This window comes from Berghia stephanieae, chromosome 10 (assembly GCF_034508935.2).
Source record: "Berghia stephanieae isolate SIO BIC M18660-M18661 chromosome 10, UCSD_Bste_1.3, whole genome shotgun sequence".
NCBI classification, from domain to species: domain Eukaryota; kingdom Metazoa; phylum Mollusca; class Gastropoda; order Nudibranchia; family Aeolidiidae; genus Berghia; species Berghia stephanieae.
Genome location: NC_088369.1, coordinates 9,012,651 through 9,037,242, shown reverse-complemented (window position 1 = coordinate 9,037,242; position 24,592 = coordinate 9,012,651). Strand labels below are relative to the sequence as shown.

General features: G+C 34.1%; 1 protein-coding gene across 1 annotated transcript; it reads left to right on the top strand.

Moving 5' to 3' along the window:
- The first annotated feature begins 441 nt into the window (after positions 1–441).
- LOC144956181 (splicing factor 3A subunit 1-like) lies at positions 442–23,969 on the top strand. Its single transcript, XM_078886581.1, has 19 exons — positions 442–685; positions 3,577–3,741; positions 6,213–6,235; positions 7,465–7,595; positions 7,852–8,011; positions 8,377–8,439; positions 8,787–8,877; positions 9,606–9,677; positions 11,685–11,767; positions 12,481–12,597; positions 14,348–14,537; positions 16,084–16,188; positions 17,153–17,322; positions 18,207–18,346; positions 19,250–19,506; positions 21,355–21,584; positions 22,215–22,316; positions 23,035–23,106; positions 23,750–23,969. Exons 1-19 carry the CDS (start codon positions 574–576, stop codon positions 23,849–23,851), a joined length of 2,385 nt encoding a protein of 794 aa, XP_078742707.1. The 5' UTR covers positions 442–573; the 3' UTR covers positions 23,852–23,969.
- The last annotated feature ends 623 nt before the right edge of the window (positions 23,970–24,592 follow it).

Genomic DNA, 24,592 nt, shown 5'->3' with positions numbered 1-24,592 from the left:
TCATTTTCTCAACGAAATGATTCCTTTTAAATAAATATGACACAAATACAAGGGTTTGATCTATGTCAAAGCTTATGAGATTTTTGGGTTTTGCATATTTATTCAATAACATTTATTATTATTTATATGATCCATTGTATGATCAATCCAAAAGTGCACTTTTTGCTACATTAAATTGATTAGAATTATTTACGGATATTTTGTAAGAGTAAATTACTACTTTCTGAAATACTGCCAAGAAACAATTAAAAGGATCGACTATTAAATATAAAATTATTAAAACAAAAAAGGCATTGTTACAAATAAAAATCAGTATCAATAGCCTTAAACAATATTTTATTGAATTAAATCAAGATTTATGAGAGATATTGGTTCAAAATGATAACATTTTAGTGATTTAACTTAACCGTAATATCAAATTAATGATCTGTCCTCTCATAGACAGCCTCAAACGGAAGTGGACAGCATCGGCTACCGATCGTTCGTGTTTTAGAATTTAGAGCAGCCTCATTTTTCTGATCGATGTGGACAAAAATATTGATGGGAAACTGTGGTGTTCACGTAAATTAAAGAATGCCTTCAATTGATATACAGCAAGCACCCGTAGAAGATGGGAAACAGGAGGAAGAAGCACCCGCGTCAAAGTCAACGGTGGGAATAATTTACCCCCCGCCAGAAGTCCGGAGTATCCTTTCACTTTCATTTTCACTCTTTCCACTTTGATTGTTTTCAGTTTGCTATGTTTTGATGTGTACTGTTGAGTTCTCTTTCCCTTTTTTCGGTCAATTTTTATTACAATACTAACACGCATAAAGTGCTATAACAGTTTTTCTAACATTGTTTGAGTGATAAAATAAAAAATAAATTTTTGTGTTAGGGTTAGTTGGGTTGTAAAGTTGGGTGTGAAGTTTGGAGGAAAATCCTGAAAATGGCTGGTAAGGAGAGAACTAATAAACACTACGAATTAAACATTTGTTCATGCTGTCACACAGGCAGAAGAGACATACTTGAAAGGCTGTCATTATCCCCAGACACCTGTCTGGGGATAATGAAAATTCGTTATTCCCAGACACCTGTCTGGGGATAACGAAAATTCGTTAAAATACAGATAGAGGAGAAAAAAACAACAAAAACAATAATTTTAAAAAACAAACAATTTTAAGAAATTCATGCTCAGAATCGGAACAAAAGGCCAAACAAAAAGGAGAAAAGAATAGACTCGCTCCAATAAAATAAAAAAAATAAAGAGGTGGGGGGAGGATGGATTGGACATTTATCCCTTGCAACGTTCTGTAAAAAGAAGACGGAATTAAAAAAAAAAATGAATAAAAATTTTAAAAGTGGCGGAACCAGGATTCGAACCCACAACGTCGATTCTGGTAAAACTTCCAGGGCAGACAACTAAACCATTCGGCCATAACACCCACTTCGAAGTCGACGCATATTGTGTATACAGTGATGCCAAAACTCCGGTTTCACCGGAAAAAACTCCGGTCTGGAGCAAAAACTTCCGGGTTCCAGGCAACCTCCGTCAAATTCCGGTGAGGTCAATTTGTTCTACGGATCCCCCCCTCCAACCACCACATCATCACTACTGTTACAACCATCATCACTACCACTACTACTGCAACCACCACCACCACATCATCATCAGTACCACTACTACTACAACCACCACCACTGCATTATCATCACTACTTCTACTACTACAACCACCACCACATCATCATCACTACCTCTACTACCACTTTTACAACCACATCGTCACTACCAATACTACTACAACCACCACCACATCATCATCACTACCACTATTACTACAACCACCACCACATCATAATCATCACAACCACTACTACTACAACCACCACCACATCATCACTACCACTACTACAACCACAACACGTCATCATCACTACCAATACTTCTACAACCACTACCACCACATCATCATCACTACCAATACTACAACCACCACCACGACATCATCATCACTACCACTACTACTAAAACCACAACCACCACATCATCATCACTACCACTACTACTACAACCACCACCACCGCATCATCCTTACTACCTCTACTACTACATCCACCACCACCACATCATCATCACTACCACTACTACTACAACCACCACCACCACATCATCATCACTACCTCTATTACTACAACCACCACAACCACATCATCATCATACCAATATTACTACAACCACCACCACCACATCATCATCACTACCACTACTACTACCACCACTGCCACATCATCAATACCACTACTACTACAACCACCACCACCACCACCTCATCATCACCACTACCACTACTACTACTACAACAACCACCACCACCACATCATCACTACCACTGCTGCTACAACCACCACCACCACATCATCACTACCACTGCTACTACAACCATCACCACCACATCACCACCACTACATCATCACTACTACTACAACCACTATCACATCATCATCACTACCACTACTACTACAACCACTATCACATCCTCATCATCTTTACCACTTCTACAACCAACACCACATCATCCTCACTATCACCAGTACTACAATCACTAGCTTTAGGTTTTGGAGCTTTACTTCATTTAAAATAAGGAAACTTGGGGATTGTATTTGGCAATGTGTTTATATAGCATAATATAATTCTAATCAGTTCTCTATTTAGAACTATACAATATGTAAATGTAAATGCAATGCCAAATACCATTCCAATTCACTTTTCTTATGTTCTGAAATTCCTGTGAGCCAAATTTACAGTTGGCGTCTCTATGTATATGTAGTAACAACTGATTTAATGTTGGTTAATTTTATGTCTATATAGATATTTTATTAACTTTCCTTATTTCTATGTGCATTTGGAAACATTCCATATTCTGGAAACTGGATAATTGTTTAAAAGAGCGGAGTTTCAAATATGTGTCTGGGGATAATCACAGCGTACTTGAAAGCAGTAAGCAGGTAGTCTTTCAGAGCAATTAAACCCATGGATCCTTTGTGCCTAAACTGTTGGTCTGGCCTGAATGTTCGGAAAAGTTGGCTGCAATATCACTAAAAAAGCCACTACCAGCACTAGGTGTTAGTTTATCATATCTGATACTAATAAAAATGTCTGCAGTACAATGTACCAATTGTTATTTTCGTCTTTTGTTTTTTTCTTTGGTGTTTAAAAATAAATTTTTTGTTTTTTTAAAGTATGGGGTAAGGTATTAAGTTATAAAGTTATGAGTTTTAATTAGTTTTGAATATATACTTAGAGAATAATGCTTAGTATACACATCCATTTTTCAGAGATCGTCTTTGGAAACATGGTTCGGGTTCTCTGAGCTTTAAGCCAAACAGGCCTACTTTTTCCTCTACAGCCACAGCCATGACTTTTCCGTTCCTATTCATTAATTTACACAGTCTTATTGTTTTCACAAAGAGAGCAGCAGCACTCATGTTAACTGAGTCTCAAATGAGCTGCTGCGGATTTTGTTGTTAAAATAGTTGGGATTATTTAAATTATTTTTACTTTTTACTTTTGTTTCTTAACCAAGATTCCTTTAAGACATTGTTGACAAGACTGCTAGTTTTGTTGCTAGAAATGGCCCCGAATTTGAAAATCGGATTAGACAGAATGAAGTGAACAACCCCAAGTTCAATTTCCTGCAACCAACCGATGCCTATCATGCTTACTACCAACACAAAGTCACAGAGTTTAAAGAGGGCAGAGGTAAATGAATAAAGAATTTTTTTTAGCTGTGTCCTAATTGACTCAGAATATTTTGTAAATACTCATTTTATTATTATTATTATTATTATTATTATTATTATTATTATTATTATTATTATTATTATTATTATTCACAGCCGTATATTTCATTAGGAATCTTACACTTTAGTTTTCTCTCCACTCGCTCCCAATGCAAACGACCTCCGTCAATGACCGGGAGCCCACCATGTGGTTATGTCATAACAGCTGTCCAGAACGTGAGGAATGGCTATAATATATCCCTGCAGGTAGAATCACTGCTTGGGTTTCATTGTCAGCCAGGAAATAGGACAATTTTCATAAAATCATTGATTTTTACACTGCAATTGTTGACCGTACACTTCTTCTATGTTTTTCTATTTTATATGGATAGAACGGCCACATTTTCACTTTTAAGACGCAATTATTTTCATTGATATCAAGAAATGGCGAGTGTACTTTACTCTTCCTTGAAAAATCTATATTTATTTCTCTTTTAAAAAATCAACATGAAAAATATTTTAATTTAATAAAATATTAAAAATTTATATTTACTGAGTTTTGTTACCCTAACCCATAGTAGGGAATATAAGTAAGGTAATAATCTACCTTTAATATGGTATTTTTTTCAAAACTTTGTAATGAAAGGCTTTTGTACAATTGATGTGTAAATACATATTGCTATATTTCCTTGTTGGCGGAGGAGCTTTCTTGACTTTGCTGATGACCGACTGGTGGACAATTAAAATTATAATTGTCCTTATTCAGCAGCCAATTGGAAATGGGCACTTATGAAATGCTGATTGGACACTCCATGGGAAGAAAGCAGTTTGAGGGACATGGAAGGAAATTGCCAGAGAACGTGGAGTGGGGTGGAGTAAATTATATGAAATGAATTGATAGTAATTTGGGGCGTTGGGAAGTTAAATAAAAATCTCAGAAACAGATGATGAATCAATTCTTTGGCCGCAAATGATCAGTAAAATTCTTTCTTCTTTCTTCCTTTTTTTTTTTTTCCTTTCTTTCAGAGTGGACATATAGGCGAATTTCAATTTTTTTAAAACGGGCATTTAGAATGATATTTTAAAGAGAAATTATAGCGTTTTACCAAATTAGCAGGCATTTAGGTGATAACCACCATATTATTATCATAAAAAATAATCATTATCATCATCATCATTAGTATTAGTATTTTTGTTATTATTATTATTATATTATTATTATTATTATTATTATTATTATTATTATTATTATTATTATTATTATTATTATTATTATTATATAGTTTAGATCTATACAAACTGCAGAGGAATGCATATAACATATCTTTACCTAAGAATTGTCAATTAACATTACCACAACCAGTTAATTTTGATCATTTGATCAACAAACCCCGACAATGTGGTGATCACGCTTTTTTATTTTTTTATTGTTGTCAAAAAAGGATATTACTGTACAGGTGAGCGGATATCTCAACAATGCTTCATTACAAAATGACTTTAAATATATATTTCTGCTCTGCGAATATTGATGATTATTGCAGTATTTCTCATTAAATTGTATAAACTCGATAACTATGTAATTTTTGATTTTATATGGTTTGAAGTAATTAAAATTTCTGACCCATTTTAGGGTTATTTCCTTTACAATCTAATCCCAAATGATCTATTAAAATAATATCAAATAAAAGTATGTAAATCACTAGTTATGTCTCTAAAATATCTTATTGCAACATCTTATAGCATCTTTACTACGCTACTTTGAACTTAAGAAAAAAAATCATCAAAATAGACAAAATTGCTCAGTCTCCCTTTCGGTGTAGGCCGTGATTCGCCGTCTGTTATGAACTAGGGTCCGGCAAAATTTACCTGTCGAACTAAGTTGAAAGCAGTAAACGACTGTCTTCTTCTTCTTCTTCTTCTTCTTCTTCTTCTTCTTCTTCTTCTTCTTCTTCTTCTTCTTCTTCTTCTTCTTCTTCTTCTTCTTCTTCTTCTTCTTCTTCTTCTTCTTCTTCTTCTTCTTCTTCTTCTCTTCTTCTTCTTCTTCTTCTTCTTCTTCTTCTTCTTCTTCTTCTTCCTTCTTCTTCTTCTTCTTCTTCTTCTTCTTCTTCTTCTTCTTCTTCTTCTTCTTCTTCTTCTCTTCTTCTTCTTCTTCTTCTTCTTATCATTATATTATTATTATTATTATTATTATTATTATTATTATTATTATTATTATTATTATTATTATTATTATTATTATTATTATTATTATTATTATTATTATTATTATTATTATTATTTGTTGATGACAATGGTAAATGTTAATTAAAATAATTGAAAAATCACTTGCAAATCATGCTGAGAATTTAAAAAGAAGAAAAAAACAAGCTTCAGATGATACTTAAGATAATGAATGTGTCTATACCTTTGTCTTTATTCAATGTTCTTCTCTCTTTTTTTTTTTTTTTAAAGGTCAAGAACCTCAAGCTCCAAAGGTTTGTAAACTGTGTCCAGTTTAGTCTAGAACTTTCATATTTATCAAGCCTATTGCCATTTTTCCAAAAAGAGAAATTTGTTTTTAGTTTGTAGTACAAAACTCATTTTGGTCCTCATGTTGCCCTTTTTTTTTTCACCCAATCAATCTCTGTTTAAAAGAAAATTATATATATATCTTAATTGTATTAAATTATGATTTTCAATTTCACCTCTTCACCATTGACGACTATATTTTCTGATTAACTCACTCAATCCTAGACGTTTTTGCTACTTTTCAATAAATGGAAAAAATGTAATGAAGATGAGCATGTACATCATAGTTCTATTCAACTATCATTTGGGGTAAAAGTAACCCAGGTTAACTACGGATATAGTCGGTGTTAGGGTTGAGTGAGTTAATATACTTATTCAATCCGTTCTTTGTTTTGTATTTTTGATAAATTTGTTGACTCATATTTAAACAATTTCTTAATTATTTTTTTGGATTTATTTTTTAGATAAAGCTTGTGTAAGTCAGTATAGAATATCTCTTGAACTGGCAATAATACTCGACTCATACACATGCCAAGCTTTTAGTTCTGACATTCACAATGATCCATCTGGGTGGGGTTCCTGACCTCCCATAGTGGGCAGGGAGGTACTTACTGTGTCTTCTATCCCCTTTTATCTGTTTTCCAACTTGCTTTCTGTCTTTGTCTTGGAATGGGATTACATGGTTTTGTCCTGACCCTGGTCGGCACCCTGGCTGAGAGGGAAACAGTCAAATGTATAGTTAGTTTTGGGAGATGATGTTTTTTTCCTTGTAAATCATCTCTCTGTTTTGCACTGTATTATGTTTTGTTTACATATATTGTTTATGATTTGTAAACATTTGAGTGTGTTCCTCTTAGTGGGGACCTGTGTTTGTGTCTGGATGAGAATTTTAGGTGATCTCAAAATAAGTACTTTGAAAATGTGCTCTTGGAATCTACATCTGTTTCCTATTTGAACCAATTCCCCTTTGTCTTACCTTTTCTTGAGTGCTTTAGTTGCAATTCTAGAACTTATTACTATCCCATTTTCTTCCTTTTTACTGGCACTGATATGGCTTTAATGTGTTGCAAGCGCTGTAAAACCTTTTAAAAAAAAGAAAACAAGCCAAAAAAAACAAACAATGATCCACCCTTTCTTCACCGCTTTTGATGCTTAGTCCTATAATTTCATTAAAAAATTATTTTTTTTCTACCAGGGACAGAGTCAGTTCATCGGAGTCCTCAGGCCTCAAGAGCCAATCAAAATTGTGGAGACTTTTGTCCCCAAGGATCCACCACCGGAATATGAATTCATCTGTGACCCTCCCTCTATTTCAGCATATGATTTGTAAGGGAACTATTGTTTTGTTTAGTATATACTTCGAATATTCATTGACAAGAGTGAATGAAGTGTCATGAACTGCAAAACTTAATTTTCATAATTTGACTCTCAAATCATTCTCCTATCTCAAAACTTGTTAGGATTAATCAAATTTCCTTTCTTTTAAATGTTTCTGATTGATCTATAAAATGTCTTCAGTGTATTAATTTTTGTTCAGGCTACAATTAAGTCAATAACATTTCTGTCTTGCTTTTTCTTCCAGGGATGTTGTTAAACTAACAGCTCAGTTTGTTGCCAGGAATGGTCGCCAGTTTCTGACCACTGTGATGCAGAGAGAACAGAGGAACTATTTGTTTGACTTTCTTCGACCACAGCACAGTCTTTTCACCTATTTCACCAAACTGATTGAACAGTATACAAAGGTTGGATTCTATGTTTGTCAGGTTTAGTTATTATGTCTTTGCTAAACACACACACATAGACTCTCTCTCTCTCTCTCTCTCTCTCTCTCTCTCTCTCTCTCTCTCTCTCTCCCCTTCTCTCTCTCTCCCTCTCTCTCTCTCTCTCTCTCTCTCTCTCTCTCTCTCTCTCCCCTTGTCTCTCTCTCTCTCTGTCTCTCTCTCTCTCTCTCTCCCCCCCCCCTTTTCTCTCTCTCTCTCTCTCTCTCTCTCTCTCTCTCTCTCTCTCTCTCTCTCTCTCTCTCTCTCTCTCTCTCCGTGTGTGTGTTTAAAACAAGCGTTGTTTAGCAAGTATTAATGATTTATCGATTTATTATTTTACTTTGCAGATTTTGATTCCTCCCAAAAATTTGAGAGAAAAGCTAGACAAAGAGGCCAGTCAACCTAAAGAGGTAAGAGGTTTTTTTTTTTTTTATTAATTTTTTTTTTTTCCATTTCACTATCATATATTTAAATAAATTAACCTTAGCAGGAGGCATTTAAAGTAGAAAAGACTGAATGATGGCAATGATTTTATTTAGAAGTCTAAAACATCCACAAAAGTAGCACTATGGCAGTTTTTATTATTGTTTAATGTAATGAAATGCTTGAAACAGAAAAGTTAAGGATTTGAGCATTGAGAAATACATTATTAACCTTGATTGGATGAAAAAATAAAAAAGGCTTGAAAGTATAAGGGATTGATTAAGTGATTTTCTTCAATCAATGTTCTACTTACTATATTTTTATATTGCTTTAGGTGCTGGACCAAGTGAAATATCGAGTGGAATGGGCCAAACATCAAGACCAAGAGAAGAAGAAGGAAGAAGAAGCTGTAGAAAAAGAAAGAGGTAAAATGAACTGTAGGAGTCATCCACATTGTATCTATTTTAATTTATTCTTCCTGGACACTGACTGACTTTTATAGATTATACAGTCGTTACACATCATGTTTAAAAAAGTCTTTGTTGTGAAGGTCTGAGGTCCGTTGTAAATGTCTCATTAGTGCTCAATTAATTCTTGTGTCAACAGCCAGGAGAGCAGATTTTCATAATCATCATCATCATTCATTTTCTTCTTATCAGCGCTCTAGTTTTACAAATTCTGAAACAGTTTTTAAAAGAAAACTAAATGATCATCTGTTTCGACTATATTTAGATGATATGTAGAAAGAATTAATGGAGCAATTTATTTTGAAATTTTTTTTTTTCTTTCTTTCTTTTTATTTTGAAATGTTTAATTTTTTTTGGTAGTTTCACCTCGTGCATTCTTATCTTTTAATTGTAATTGATGATATGTAAGAGTAAATTTTTATCATGTATATTGCATGTCATGTCTATTGTTCACCAAGAGCTATATTGTATAGGACAGGCGCAATATAAATAAATTGCATTATTATTATTATTATTATTATTGTTATTATTATTATTGACATTGTTAAACATTTGAACTTTAAAAAAATATTTATTTGTATTATTATTTACTCCATGATCAAGTTACATGATTAACATTTTTCATTAAGTACTTTATGTCTAAAGGTCCATTAAAAAAAAATGTTTGGTCGTGTTTCCTTCCTCAGTGTCCTACGCACAGATCGATTGGCATGACTTTGTTGTTGTTGAAACTGTTGATTTTCAACCGTCTGAGACTGGTGAGTGTATATCGTGAACCAAAATTGAATTTGAATAATGCGAGACATGATCTCTTTTATAGTGCAGCATCCAAAACTAGGGCTGAAGTGGCCAAGTGGTTAAGGCATTGCATTGTGACATGGCAGGTCCCAGGTTCGAGCCCCACTTCAGGCACTTTTATTTTTTTTTTCTTGAGCAATATTGTTAACCCCCAATTTTGCTCACTTGGACAACATGGGTGATTCCTGTTGACATCGGACATCTTGTTTGATGAATTATCTATGGAATGCCTAGGCGACGATATCTTATGATGTCATGGCAGAAGGGCTTCATTTTAATCCAATAAATACTCTCTAAACCTTTGACAAGGGATCTCAAAAAAACAGCAATGCTTAACATGTACAGGCATGACAAGTGTCCTGGAAATAACAAATACAGTAGAATTACTTTAAACCGAAATTTTGGGGACCTTCTAAACCATTTCGGTTTAAAGACATTTTGGTTTAAAGCAAGTTCCCGTTTTGCGATGTTTTTCAAGGGGAGTAACTATTTAAGAAATTTGCTCATTTAATCGTATCATGGATTTCCCCATAAATGTAGTTGTTGAATAAATGCCGTCTTCGTAACCATTTTAAAAATCATTTTTTTTTTTTATGTTATTATTTTTTTTTTTTTTGTGTGTTTTAAAAATATTTTTGGGGGTTTTCGTTTTCAATTCAAAATTGTTGAAAGAGTTGTGTTCGGGATGCCGTGTTTTTTACATATCTCCGTCTTGATCAACTTTTTTTTCATCGACTTCACATAATATTTTAATTTTAAACTCCAACGTGTAAGCACAGTGCTTTCTTTTAGACATCTTTTAGTAAAATGTAAAGCTAAAATAAGATCGAAAGTTCTTGTGCGATGATTGATAATGAATGATGCGCAGCTACTCAGAGGTGAAGTGAAATGGAAATGAAAAGGCGTGTCAATGCTAAACTGTCTACTATACACCTCTCTTTTGTTGAAAAGCCATTAGGTTCAAAGGCCTAATTACATAGAACCCCCTCCCCCCTCCCCCACCCTCTCACACACCCATTCAATCAAAGTGGAAATGAAATGGCATGTCAATGGTAAGTTGTCTACCCCCCCCCCCCCCTCTTATTGTCGTGTTGAAAATCCAGTCAGTTCCAAAGCATCAACACACGAGCGAGAACATCTCGCTTGCGTGATTCTCCACCCCAACTCCCTCTCTTTCCTCATTTTTCGCCTGCCAGTCACCCGTTGTCTTCCTTTTCCAGTCTGCGGTCGTGGTGCTGGCCAAACCCAAGTGCAGTGATTGAAGTGTTTGCCTTCCCCCCACCCCTCACCCTGATCTTATACTTACGCTCTTTGTTTTAATATCGCCGGGCATTATTATATGGGGCCACCTTCCCGAATTTTTGAAGAAAAATAGAGAGAGAGAAAGGGAAGGTGCTTTCAAGTTGTTTCGGTTTAAAGAAAGTCCTTCTTAGAAGTATTTCGGTTCATCGTAAGAATTAGTACAAAGATAATGAAGAAACTAGTACAATTTATTAAATTCTTTGCGGTTTAAGGTATTTTTCGGTTTAGCTTCTTTCGGTTTAAAGTAATTTTACTGTATATGAATTAAATGACGGTTGTCCCACAAAATGAGGACATGTCTAGGGGGAAAAAATGTAGATAGGAGTAAAGATCGAGATATTATTGCATGCTGCCAGTAACAAATTGGTTGTATCAGTGTGGTACTGTTGGCTACTTGCCCTATTTAATTTCAGTAGTGCTTGTCGTTTGTTTTTAATTTTATTTAATGATATTTTTTTGATTACTTTTTTGGGGGGGTGGGGGGGGGGGGGGGGTCATTGCTCTTTGGCTTTAGATTTTCAGAAATACATTCATTTACTTTCTCATGTTTATTTATTATGATTATTATTATTATTATTATTATTATTATTATTATTATTATTATTATTTGGTTTGTTTGTGTTGCCAATTACAGTTTTAACATTTTTATGTCTTCCATTCTACAGGCAATTTGCCCCCGCCTACCACTCCAGAAGAGGTTGGTGCTCGTATTCTCCACATGGAACGTTTTGTCAAAGGGGAGATTCCTGTAAGTTGTGATTTGAATATGTTTGTTGAGATTTATTTTTAAAATAAATGAAAAATATTTTTGATGGGTTGGAATTTTCTATTTTTTAGAGGTTTGGGCTGCAACAGAGTTTAGAAATATTCACATGCAATATTGTAAGAAATGAAAAGAGTAAAGAATTGCCAAAAGACAGCGAATGATATATACTTTCATTTGGAGTGAGTATCTAATATAGGACCGGACTGGTGACTTGGGAGAATTATTAGATATTTTTTTGCAAGACTTTAATAAGGTTCTCTTGTTTTGATACTTTGAGACTTGACATGCATGTTATTAATTTGCAAAAGACTAGTGTCCTATTCAAAGGGTAACAAGCAAATGCTGTTGTCCTTTTCAAACTATCAAAACCTGGATAAACTTCTGCTCCCTGGGCTAAATTTAATGGCCCTGAGTGACTATTTTTTTGTTTTAAAAAAAAATATTTTCAATTGTTTATAATTAAAAGCGATCTTACTGGAAAAGAAGATGGGTTTTCATCTGGGTACATTTTTAACATTTTTCATTTTTAGTTTTTGTGTTTTAAGTAAAAACAAGGGGCATTGTTTGAACAGATAGGTAAAAACTTTGTTCTTTCCTTGAGTTTTTTTTCCCCCTATACATTTTATAACTTGATTTTCTAACCTGATGGTTTCAAAGAGACAAGTTCCTGTATATCATAAAACTGTTGATTGCAGATGGACGACGCTGTTGAAATGGAAGTTGAGTCAGAGGATGAGGAGGAGGAATCTGATGAAGAAGAGGCTGAGAAGGATGGAAGACCAGCTTTGCCACCAGAACCTCCCAGCACACAGGTTAGTCAGTGACTGTGTAGTAAAAACAAAAAAATAAGAGTTTTGGAAAGAGCTAAAATTCCTTGTTATAGAATACTTAAACACAATGGGAGTTATGTATATTTAGGTTTTTATCCAACTGAGTCTTTAATCACATGATTTGTTGCTGTCCAAGGATTGGATATTTTTAAAAGAAATATAAACACACTGCTTTGTTTGTTATCATAGGTCAAGCTGAACAAAATGACCTATAATAATATTCAATATTTCGAGGACTGAGAACACATTTTATAATGTAAGTCATCTTGAGCACATTTTGCAATGTGACCAATGACTAGAGGATGTGTTGAAAAAGAATATAGATTGTCTCTATTAGTGATCTTTCTGTAGATTTGCACGCCTTTTTCTGCTGCACATTATTTAGCAATGACTATCCCGCACAAATCTTTGGGCCTCTTTTTCGCTCACGAAGTGCCCGAATTCGCGTCAAAATATGGGACGAAGCCGTTTCGTTTTTGCTGTTTTAAAAAATTAATTACGACGCTGTTTATCGATGAATATGACTGAAAGTTGGCACACAGTTAGAAAAAAAGTCATTTTAGATTATGTCAAGCGACAAAACTCGTGCGATTACCAGAAGACCGTTAAAAATAGATTTTTACTCTTTGGAGTAAAATATTTCTAAAACTACCGGGCGTGGAGGTTTTGTCGCTGACAAGGTAATACATGAACATTTCTTCTTTTTGGTTGTAAAATTTCATATGAATATGACGAGTACTTTTCCCGTATTTTACAAAACACCATCCTAATTTGCTCTTCAAGTTTCAATCTTTTAATCTATTTATTACGCAAGATACAACCAAAGGTCGAAAAAAAATGTCGAATTAGCGTCCCATATTTTCGCGTTTTTTTCCTCTTTGCGGGTCATCCAAATAAATGACACCTTTGAAACTGCATAATTTGTTTATTTATGAATGGATTTTCAAAATTCAAAAACATTTTTACTCAGTGGAGATAGGGCTTTAATTTTAGACAAAAATTTTCCTCAAAAAGAGAAAAAAAACATTTTTCATAGTCATCGCTACATTATTAGGTTATTAAACATTGCTAGTGTTCTTTCACTTTCCTATTGGTTTCTTGACACCTTTGATTGGGTTATTCAGATTCTAGATGGGTGGACACCTGATGCAACTCGAGAGTTTTTTTATATGATACAGTCAGCAATCAATTTCTTTCTTTCTTTCTTTTCTTTTTTTTTTTTTTCCTAATATCTTTAGAAAATTAATTGTGTATAGTTCTGTCCTCAAACTTGAGGTTTCTGCATAACAAAAAAAAAAGAAGAGGAAATTGTCTTGAGCTCTATGCATGATAATTACCAGTTAGCTTGTGAACAAAGACCATTATTATAAATATCTAAACCTTATTTTATCCCAGTGCACAAAAATTCCACAAGCATTGCAATGCAAACACCTGTAAACTTCTCGAAAACTAATGATCAAGAGTAATAACCAAATTATATATGATGCATTAAATGGTATTGTTTTTATTATTATTATTATTATTATTATTTGTCGTTGTTAGTGGCTTTTTTTGGTCATATCTTTGGGGTTTTTTTGGGGTTTTTTTTCATTACTATTATTGTTGTTAGTGTTAACAATTAATTGTTTCTATGCTTGGTAAAGCTATCAAATTTTTGTAATGCTTCTTATACTTGTAATATTACACATGTCATCTCAAGTTACCACATTTTTGTTACATGTCTTACTTGCAGCGTATGGAGCAATCATCATCTGACGAATCAGAATCAGAGGAAGAAGAGGAGGAGGAGGAGGATGAGGAAGTTCAGAAACCAGTGGCACCCGCTCCACCACCTCCCCCTCCACCCCCACCAACGGCCGCTCCTCCTCCTCCACTACCTCCCACCCCTGATCAAGTTGTTATCAAGAATTACAATCCTAAAGGTAAGAGTGGTGATTAACTCTCTCCTTACCAGGCATTTTCCGGATTTTCCCCAAAACTTCACACTCGACCTATACAAAAATAGATTTATTTCACCCAAACACAAAAGCTGTTAGTTCTTTCTATAAATATATATATATATATCTTTTATTTTTTTAAATATTTTTTTTGTTGCTAAACGAGCACTTCAACAGTGTTAATATACTTTAACTATAGCAAACATTTTGTTCAAATATTATGATGTACAAAAGAAATTTAAATGACAAAAATGTTGGCTGCATCGTAACAAATGTGACGATTTTCCTCTGGGTGGTAATGCGCTCAATATCATCCATTCGTCCAAATATTATCAAGTGTACTCAGTCGCCTCGCTTCGATGGAGAATAAGACTAAAAGCCCACTAGAATATATTACTGATTGAAAGCTGTAGACTGTAAAATGTATTGTATTAAAATGAATATAATAGCCTCAAAAAAAAGAAGAAAATACCAAACACAGAATATTTTGGGCTCAAAACCCTTTCCTGTCGTCTGCCTGGATTTAGTGTGATGTATCAATGTTTTAACTGTAATTTGTTATTGACTGGAGATTGGTTTTAAGCCCGAAACGTTCCGTGTTTGGTGTTTTGTTCCTTTTAAAATTAAAATAAATTGTTATATTCGTTTTTCCAAATTACTGTTTTCCATTTTATGATTTATTAGATATTCACAGCAGACTGTAGTCTTTTCATGATATTAATTGTTGTTGTTTTAAAGAAAAATAATTCATTATTATTTATTATAAGGAAGGAAAAAAAGAAAAATACTGATCGCTATTCAAAGTTAAACAAATCAAATCACAATGAAACAAGGAATCTATTTCCATTCCAGGTGGAACGCTTACTTAAATGCGTCTGTGAATGTTTTGTGAATAGTCTTATTTCTCAAAAACCTGATGACATCATTTACCTCCAGGCTGGATGAGATGAGGTCATTAAAGAAATTGTTGTGGAAATAGCTGATATAGATAAAACAATGTGGTTCTACATGATAAGCACTAATGTCAGAGAGCTGCCAACTTGAAATTTCTAAAATTCGTAGTTTCCCAGGGAAAAAAAAAAGAAAATTTCAATTTAAATAGCTGTTGAAAAAAACAAGTTGCTCTCAGCGTGGTCCAAAAATGCTCCAATGTCCTGAATATAGGTTCTAAAGAGCTAGGCTTTCCTTCTTAACAAGATTTATTGAGTCAAAAGAGACCTGTGCAGCTCTGTAGCTGGAACCAAAAATTCATATTTTTACGAATTTTTGGTAGTACTAGGCAGGTCTTCATGCTATAATCACATCTATCATCATTGTCGTCGTCATCATCATCACCATCATCATCTTTCCCACACAATTGCAGGTCTTTCCTATTACCTTAACATGCCCTTTAAAAATTTTTTTTATTTGTTGTTTATTTTTTCTTTTTTGTTTTTGTTTTTCCCATCTGTCAATGTTTGTAAGCCGATTTATCATTTATTTCATGTTATGATCCCTGGTCTGAAATGTCATCATCATGTTTTTTTTTCAGTGAAACCAGCGCCTCCACCAGAGGCTTCTGGAGACCAGTACATGATATCTCCTATCACTGGCGAGAAGTTCCCAGCCCACAAAGTTCAAGAACATATGAGAATTGGTAAGTTTATGTTTATCATTTTATATCAGTGGGTAGTTAATGTAGATATTAATTTATTAATTTATTTGTTTTGCTATCTTTTCAATTTTCAATTTACAGTGACAATTTCAGCAGTTTTACAGCGTTGAAATTATTCATTAATAAAGCATAACTCTGGCTATACATCATATTTCCATTATCTATTTATTTTACTGTGTAAATTATAACTCGTCTGTACAAAAAATGTCCTTTTTGGGATGCGATAAAGTATTATTATTATTATATTATATTATTATTATTATTATATTATTATTATTATTTATTATTATTATATTATATTATTAATTATTATTATTATTATATTATATTATTATTATTATTATTATTATTATATATTATTATTATTATATATTGTTTTATTATTATTACTTATTGTTATTATTATTTTTATTATATGATTATATTATTATTATTATTATTATTATTATTATTAGGTCAAATATTACATTTATCATACCAATATGAATGAAATGAGAGAGAAAAGCTCTATTTACATGCATTGATAGGAACAGAGAGTGGACAGAGTGGGTAAAAGTTATTATAAATAGTTAAATTTCAGCGCATCAAAACATTATGTTCACTGTTGTGCTTTAAGCTATTAAGCATGTCTGTGTATATTATGATGGAGTAACTTTTGTTGTGATGACTACAATATCCAAACATTAATGGGCTTATTTATGTTTGGGCAATGTAAACCATTAAATTTCCATATTTGTAGACAATTAGATTTATCATGATCATTTTTTATATTATCTGATCATGCCATAATACCTAGTAAGTCAAAATGACCTTTCGTAACTCTTAAACCGCCTTCAAAGGAACAAAATATCAACAAGATCATCATCTTCAAATTTCACACATTTTCATTCACAGACATTTTCATAATCATTTATTTAAAAAGCAAAACTGTTTTGAATGATTTTAGGATTGTTGGATCCTAAATGGATGGAGGATCGTCAGAGGTCCATGGCAGAGAACCAAGACACGGAGGTGTTGGCCCCTGGTTCATCTATTGATTCCAGTCTCAGACAGTTGGCAGAGAGACGTTCCGATATCTTTGGTGTTGGTACTGAGGAGACACAGATTGGTAAAAAGGTAGGCTGCTGTAGTTCATTTAAAGAATTTAAAATAGTTTAAAAACATCCTTTTAAAAAAAAAAGAGAACTGTTTTAAAAGCAAAATTATGTTTATATTTTTTTCTTCGAAGCAGCATTAAAACAAAATGTTCTTTTGTTGTTGTTGTTTTTTTTTTTGTTTTTTATGGGTGTATATCATGATTAGAGTAGCTAATGCATCATTCAATAATTTCTTGTGCAATGTCATATATACTAAGTTGTTGTATTCACCCACTTGCCTCACTTTCTTTAAATGGCCCATGAAAGCTGGATATGGTATTATATTTATCAGATAGTTACAATTTATTGCTATGTTTTACTGTTTGAATGGGGTACCAGTCTATTGATCCCTCTGCTGGTAAGGCAAGTTCTTAACCCTCTCCTTACCACCTACAGCAAACTCGTCACATTTGTTACGGCCCAATATACGTTTTTCTTATTCAGATTTATTTTGGACATCACAAACTTTGAAGAATGATCTTTTTTTAATCAATAAGAACATAAAAGTAGAGAATTTTGTAGAGAGCTTGCTTGAGTTTAAAATATCAATTTTTCTGCTGGGTAAGCCTGCCATTTTGGGAAAATACTGAAATGATCGGTAAGGAAAGAGTAACTGACTGTGCTATCTGGACCCTTTTGTAAATATGTAAAAGCCTGTATTTTCTTCTATTCTTCTTTTTCTTTTTTGTTTTTTTTTTCTTTTTCTTTTTAAAAAATATATTTTTATTGGGCTTTTTTTTTGTGTTTTTTGTGGATTTTTTTTTTGTGTGTGTGTTTTTCTTAGTTGTGTTTTTCTTTTTTGAGGCAGAAAAATCAAATGACATGAGGCCTAATATCCTTCCTCTTTTCAACTTTTTTCTTTAGATTGGAGAGGAAGAAAGGAAAGAGACGAAAGTTGTGTGGGATGGCCACACAGCCTCCATGGAGAAAGTCTCCCAGCTTGCCAGAGAGAATATCTCAACCGACGACCAGATTGCTGCCATCAGGAGGGCTCAGGGACTTGTGTATGTAATACGTTTTTAAAAAATATGCTCTCGAACCTTTGTCTTGATTCCTCATCGGGATTTGGCAAAAAGAATTGTTCTAGGACCTGTTTAGTGTCTAAAAATGGTTGTTTTTAAGAGCACTGGCTTGAAAGCCAAAGTAAACATTGTATGTTTCTAGTGCTGTATCCCCTTATCTGCCTTTCTTCTGCTCCTTTTGTTAAGGCAATGACATTTCAGTTCTTTTTTGTTTTTATCATACAAGATAAATTTAAAGAGGAGAAGAATGTCGATAATGATAATATGAATAGTGTTACTAAATAATGACATTGATAATAATAATGATAACAATAACCAAATTAATAATAGTAATAATATTACTAATGTTACTATTGTACTAAAATTACTAATATTACTACTAATATAATAATAATAAAAATAATAATAATGATAATTGATGATAATAATAAAATCAATGTTAATAATAATGATGATATCATAAAATGAATAAAAGTAGTAATAATAATAATAATAATTTGATAATTAAAGCATTGTGAAGTGTATTGAGGTGGATGAAACCATGGAAATGTGATAAGTTTATATTTATTTTATTTAATATAATGCACCCTTCAAAGGCAGCAAAGTGAAATTATGGAATTGGCAAAGTTTCTCATCTCTCATGAAGATGCCTCCACTTTTGCAGAAGAGAACCTTTGAATTGACATTTTAGAAAACCGAAAAACAAAAATTTACCCATTAAATAGTAAAAATATTGTTTTACATGTCTTGTAAAATGAAATTTTGGGCCAAAAATGATCTATATATCCATTTCTTTATTTATATTTTTTCCCCTTTTTTTTATGCTGTAAATTATTTATGAATTAAAGACCCAAAGACAGTAATCATTCTCATTTAAAATTTCAGTCCAGACGAATCAAAGGAAAAAATTGGACCAGCTCAACCAAAGCATGCCCCTCCACTTCCACCCCCTCCTCCCTCCTCCAATTCTTTGGTTCCACCTCCCCCTCCACCCCAGGCCAAGGTTGTGGTCCCGCCTCCTCCACCCAAGGAGCAGATAGCTCCGCCTCCACCGCGCCCTCCTGTCATGCCCCCTATGCAGAGGGTGATGAGTATGCCTCCCCAAATGATGGTCATCCCACCCAGGCCTCCTATGATGATGGGTAAGTCTCAGTCAGTCCCCTTGCATTTTTAACATTTGACAGTGTCAAGGTTCCCAATTTTCCATATATTTACGGAATTCAGTATGTTATATATTATAAACCCTAAATATATTTTCCAATCACCTGCTAAACGGGAAAAAAAGAGGTACAAAAGTCTTTTTACTGGAGTTCAGCACTCAGAAATGGGACGGTCAATGTGTTTGTGTAAAAGTTCAGTAAATTTTTGCTTCCTGAATTGGCAACTCTGCAATGTTGATCATTTTCCTCGGATCCGCGGAAAAACGCAATTTTGGAGTCAGAGAAGGAATTGCCTCCTTGATAAAATTACATTTCCCTCAATCAAATGTACTGGCGTGAGAGGGACCTGATGTGTGGTGGAACAAATAGGTGCAGTTCCCCACTCTCCAGAAATTAGGTAGAGTATCATTGATTGTTTATCATCTCAATTGCTCTAAAAAAAAATGGTGGTTATTGCAGTAAAAATGGGACTAAAAAGCAACCATTCAAAATTTTCCTCCCTCTTTTGCTTTTTATCACCATCAAAACTGATTTAAAAAACGATTTAAAAAAATTTTCAAGTTAGTTCTCCAGGGCCCAGAGGTTGCTATCAAAATACTTTCATAGTAGCAAGACATTGTCGAGATCACCACATTCTGATACTACACTTTCTCAATCACATTCATCTTTACTCGTTCTACCCATCAACTGTAACTGTAATACTGGAACTATGGAACAATCTACCTGAAGAGTTGGCTAGGAAGGAGGTCATTCTTACGGTGTCTTCTATCCTTTTTTAGGCGGCCAGATAAAATCTGTTATTTATTGCTCTAGTTTTTAAACCTATTTTGTTATCATTTGAGTGTATTAATATAATTCTTTATTGGGATCCTTTGCTTATGTCTGGATGGGACTTATTAAGAAGATTTCAAACAAGCACATTGATAGTTTGCTCTTTGTTCCCTATTCAAAACAGTCTCCTTTTTCTACATTTTTCTTGATTGTTTTTAATTGTAAATCTAGAATTTTATGACTTCCCCTATCTTCTTCCTTCTTACTGTCAATAAAATGACTTAAAAGTGTATTTCAAGCAATGTAAATACCCTTAAAAACAATTAACCAATTAGCTTCAGTTCCTGAAAATCAGTTAAATAGAAGAAGAATTGTAAGATGAAGAAGGAGAGGATGAAGAAAAAGAAGAGGTAGGAGGAGGCTGGGAATGCATAGATTAATTCCATCCATCAAGCAACATTGCTATTTTGTCTTTTTCTTTTCTCCTTATGATATGAAGAAAAGAAGCATATCTACATGGGTATCTGGCCATTAACAATGTTGTCTCTGTCCGAAAAAATTTAAATATTGCCTAACAGGCGTCTTGTCCCGTCCTACATGTTAAGTGTTGCTGTTGGCCAGGAACCCCTTGTAAAGTTCTTTGAGCATGTTTAGTTGATATTGCGCTATATAAAAGCTCAATATTTAGTGCAGCTATGTGGTCTTGCGGTATGACACTCGCTTTTGGATCAGAAGGTCCTGGGTTCAAGCCTCGCTCTGCGCATAGTCGAGTCCTTGGAAAAGACTCTTTACTCACATTCTGTCGCTGTAGTCAGGTGTAAAATGAGTACCTGGTCGTTAACAGCGTTGTGTCTGTCCGAAAAAAAAATTGTAATATCACCTAACAGGCGTCATGTGTCGTTCTACATGTTAAGTCTTGCTGTTGGCTAGGGACCTTTTGTAAAGCGCTGGGAGCATGTTTAGTGGATATTGTGCTATATAAAAGCTCAAGTTTTTTTTTGTTTGTTTGTTTATATAGGTAAATGTGCAATTGTCACATGCCTTTTTGTCTCTATCCAGGAATGCGACCTCCCATGATGGCACCGGTTGGGATGAACATGCAGCCAGCCCCACCACCCATGATGCCCCCTCAGATGAGGCCCCCCGGTCCTCCACAGCCCCCAATGATGGGAGGCCCTGGTGGGCCGGTAGGAGCAAGGGTACCTGAGCCCATTGATGAACCACCTAACAAGAAACAGAAGACGGAGGAGAGCTTGATTCCTGAGGATATCTTCTTACAGAAGAACAGGGTAAACATTTATGTATATATGTGTGTGTGTATATGTTGGGCACGTACATGCAGCTACATGGTCTAGTGGTATGACAGTCGTCTTGGGATCGGAAGGTCTGGGGTTTGAGTCCCGCTCAGAGCAGTGCATAGTTCAGTTCTTGGACAAAACTCTTTGCTCATATTCTCTCGCCATACTCAGGTGTAAAATGAGTACTTGGCCGTTGACAGCGTTGTCTCTGTCTGAAAAAAATTGTAACATTGACCAAAGGCCTCATACCTCGACCTACATGTTAAGTGTTGCTGTTGGCTAGGGACTCTTGAAAAGGGTTTTGAGCACATTAAGTGTATATTGCGCTATGTAAATGCACAAGTTTTCATTAAAAAATTTTTTTTTTGTAAAAGGTGTTCTCGTCTCAAGGTCAAGCTTCAGCTAGGTGAAGGAGAAAATGCTGATTAGGAGGATCAGTTTTGATGTTATTTTTCTAGTGTGAATTTTTTCTTGGATCAAAATGCTACATGGGGAGGGGGGGTTTAAAAATTTATTTACCTTTCATTTGAGGGAGTAACAAGTCATCGTTGGTTCATGTAGGTATGTGAAATGTTTATCATATCTGACTTTGTATATATGTATTTGTCACTTTCTGTCCAGGGCAATGTGAAGATGACAGTGGTTGTTCCTAAAGTCAGTGACAAGCCAGAATGGAAGCTGAATGGGCAGATCCTGGATTACACTCTACCAATTACAGATTCCGTAAGTACATTCATTTACATCCTGTCAACATTTTTGTCCTAACTGTTGATTGTGTAAGTAAAATTCATTTTTCAACACATTCTATACAAATTTTATGAATAAGATTGGACTTGCATTTCCGTTTAAAGGGGGGAAAAAAGACTGTATTTCCTTTTCTAGGTTGCTTTCTGTCTTTGACTTGGAACAAGATTACTCAGTTTTGTCCTGACACTGGCCAGAGTGCTTGGTTGAGAGGAGAACAGTCAAATGAGTATTATGAGTTTTGGGAGATGCTACTTCTTTTCGTTGTAAATCATCTCTCGGTTAAGCACTGTTATAATTTTTTTATTTTGAATATAATATTTTGTCAACCTTTGAGTTAAATTCCTCTCAGTGGGATCCTGTGCTTGTGTCCAGATAAGACTTTTAGATGATCTCAAACTTAATGCACTGATAGTGTGGAATCTACTTCTGTCCCTATTTGAACAATTCCCATTTATCTTAGTTTTTCTTGGGTGCTTTTAATTGTAAATCAAATTTTTTTGACCGTTTCATCTTCTTCCTTTTTACTGATTCTGATCTGACCTAGCTGTGTCACATTCACTGTAAAACCCTTAATAGCAAAACAGGCTAGATCTGGCACAGTATTTTAAACAAAAGTCGTGGCTGGTAATCTGTGTCACCTACTATCTAGTTAAACAACTTTCTCTATTTCATTGTTTATTGTTCTCTTTCTTAGGTGTCCGTCATCAAGGCTAAACTGAATGAAAGTCTAGGCATCCCTGCTACCAAACAGAAACTGGTTTTCGAGGTAAGCAAGTTGTTACAACTCATTTGATATCTTTATTATTTATACTCTCATCATGCTGGGTGTCCAGCAAGCAAATAATGTTGCTGAAAGGTTATAAATTTGATTTATGGTTGTAAAAGTTGTAATTGTGCATCTATTGTCGTGAAGTTTTTGTAAAATTGATGAATATTTAAAGAATTTTTTTTTTTAATCGAAAGACATAACATATTAAATTTGTTCAGTCTTAGCGCCGCAGGTATTTCTTCTCGCTGATCTTTGCTGGCATAGGGTTAGGGAAATGCACTTGATCAAGTCTCCAAGAAGGTGGCCATTTCAAAGATATGCCTCAGCAAAAATTGAAGAAAGCAATAAATGTCAGTATTTGGGTTTGAGAGTAGCCTACATGTTGATGCTTCATCGTGCCAAATTTGACATCATTTGATGAACTCATGTGGTTGGGAGATAATTACTTGCGCTGTTTTTTGAGTAGGGGGTGGGGGGATGTGGCAAAGGTCAGAAAAAAATGAATTGTCTGTCCCAGACGCTTTACTAGTCCCTTTGTTTGTGAGGTGAGAGCTTTATTATTGAGCTAACAAGGACCTCCAAATAACAAACAAGAGAGCGATTTGACAAATTCTCTTTCAATGCATTTTTTTGTTTCCAGGGTATGTTTATCAAAGATTCCAACAGTCTGGCTTTCTACAATTTCCTGGATGGAGCACAAGTACATCTGCAGCTCAAGGAAAGAGGTGGTCGTAAGAAGTAGACCACGACCCCAGCTTCTCTCGGAGGATTGATTATTGTTGGTTCATGTCAGACATGTAATTGTTTTTGTCCTTTCATTTTATATGTGGTACATGTAGGTATAACATATATATATATATATATATATATATATATATATATATATATATATATATATATATATATATATATATATATATATATATATATATATATATATATATATTATATGTCTGAATTTCATCTGAAAAAGGGGGATTGAAAAGTAGACCCTCGGGCGGAGGTACCATAATGGAACATTATGGTCCTAGGGTGGCAGGTTTGAGCTGGTGACATGACACTTTGGCAGTATGTCCTCAGGATAAATGTATGTCTAAATTTCATCTGAAAAAGGGAGATTAAAAAGTAGACCCTCAGGCAGAGGTGCCACAATAGTCAGGTTGTGGGTTTGACTTTGAGTCCTCATCTTTGAAGAGTTTTTATTCTCTATTGTCTTCTGACTCTTCTCTACTCATTTCATTTCTTATTATTAAAGACCTTGGTCTCTACAATTCATAATCTAGAAGATAGATAAATGAACAAAATCCTTGTACATACAACAATCAAGACAATGTATCGGCATCAAGTTCTTTTCTTATCTTGAAATTTTATTGAAGGGTTAAATGTAAATGTTGAAACTTGAAGAAATAAATAACAATAGTGAGAAGTGGAATAGAGGCTTTGGTTTGATTCACGAGGACGGATGATGGGAGACTTTTCGGTT

Coding starts and splice junctions, on each gene's coding strand:
- LOC144956181 (XM_078886581.1), top strand. CDS start 574: ATGCCTTCAATTGATATACAGCAAGCACCCGTAGAAGATGGGAAACAG. Junction 7,596..7,851: donor TCTATTTCAGCATATGATTT/GTAAGGGAACTA, acceptor TTTTTCTTCCAG/GGATGTTGTTAAACTAACAG. Junction 8,012..8,376: donor TGATTGAACAGTATACAAAG/GTTGGATTCTAT, acceptor TTTACTTTGCAG/ATTTTGATTCCTCCCAAAAA.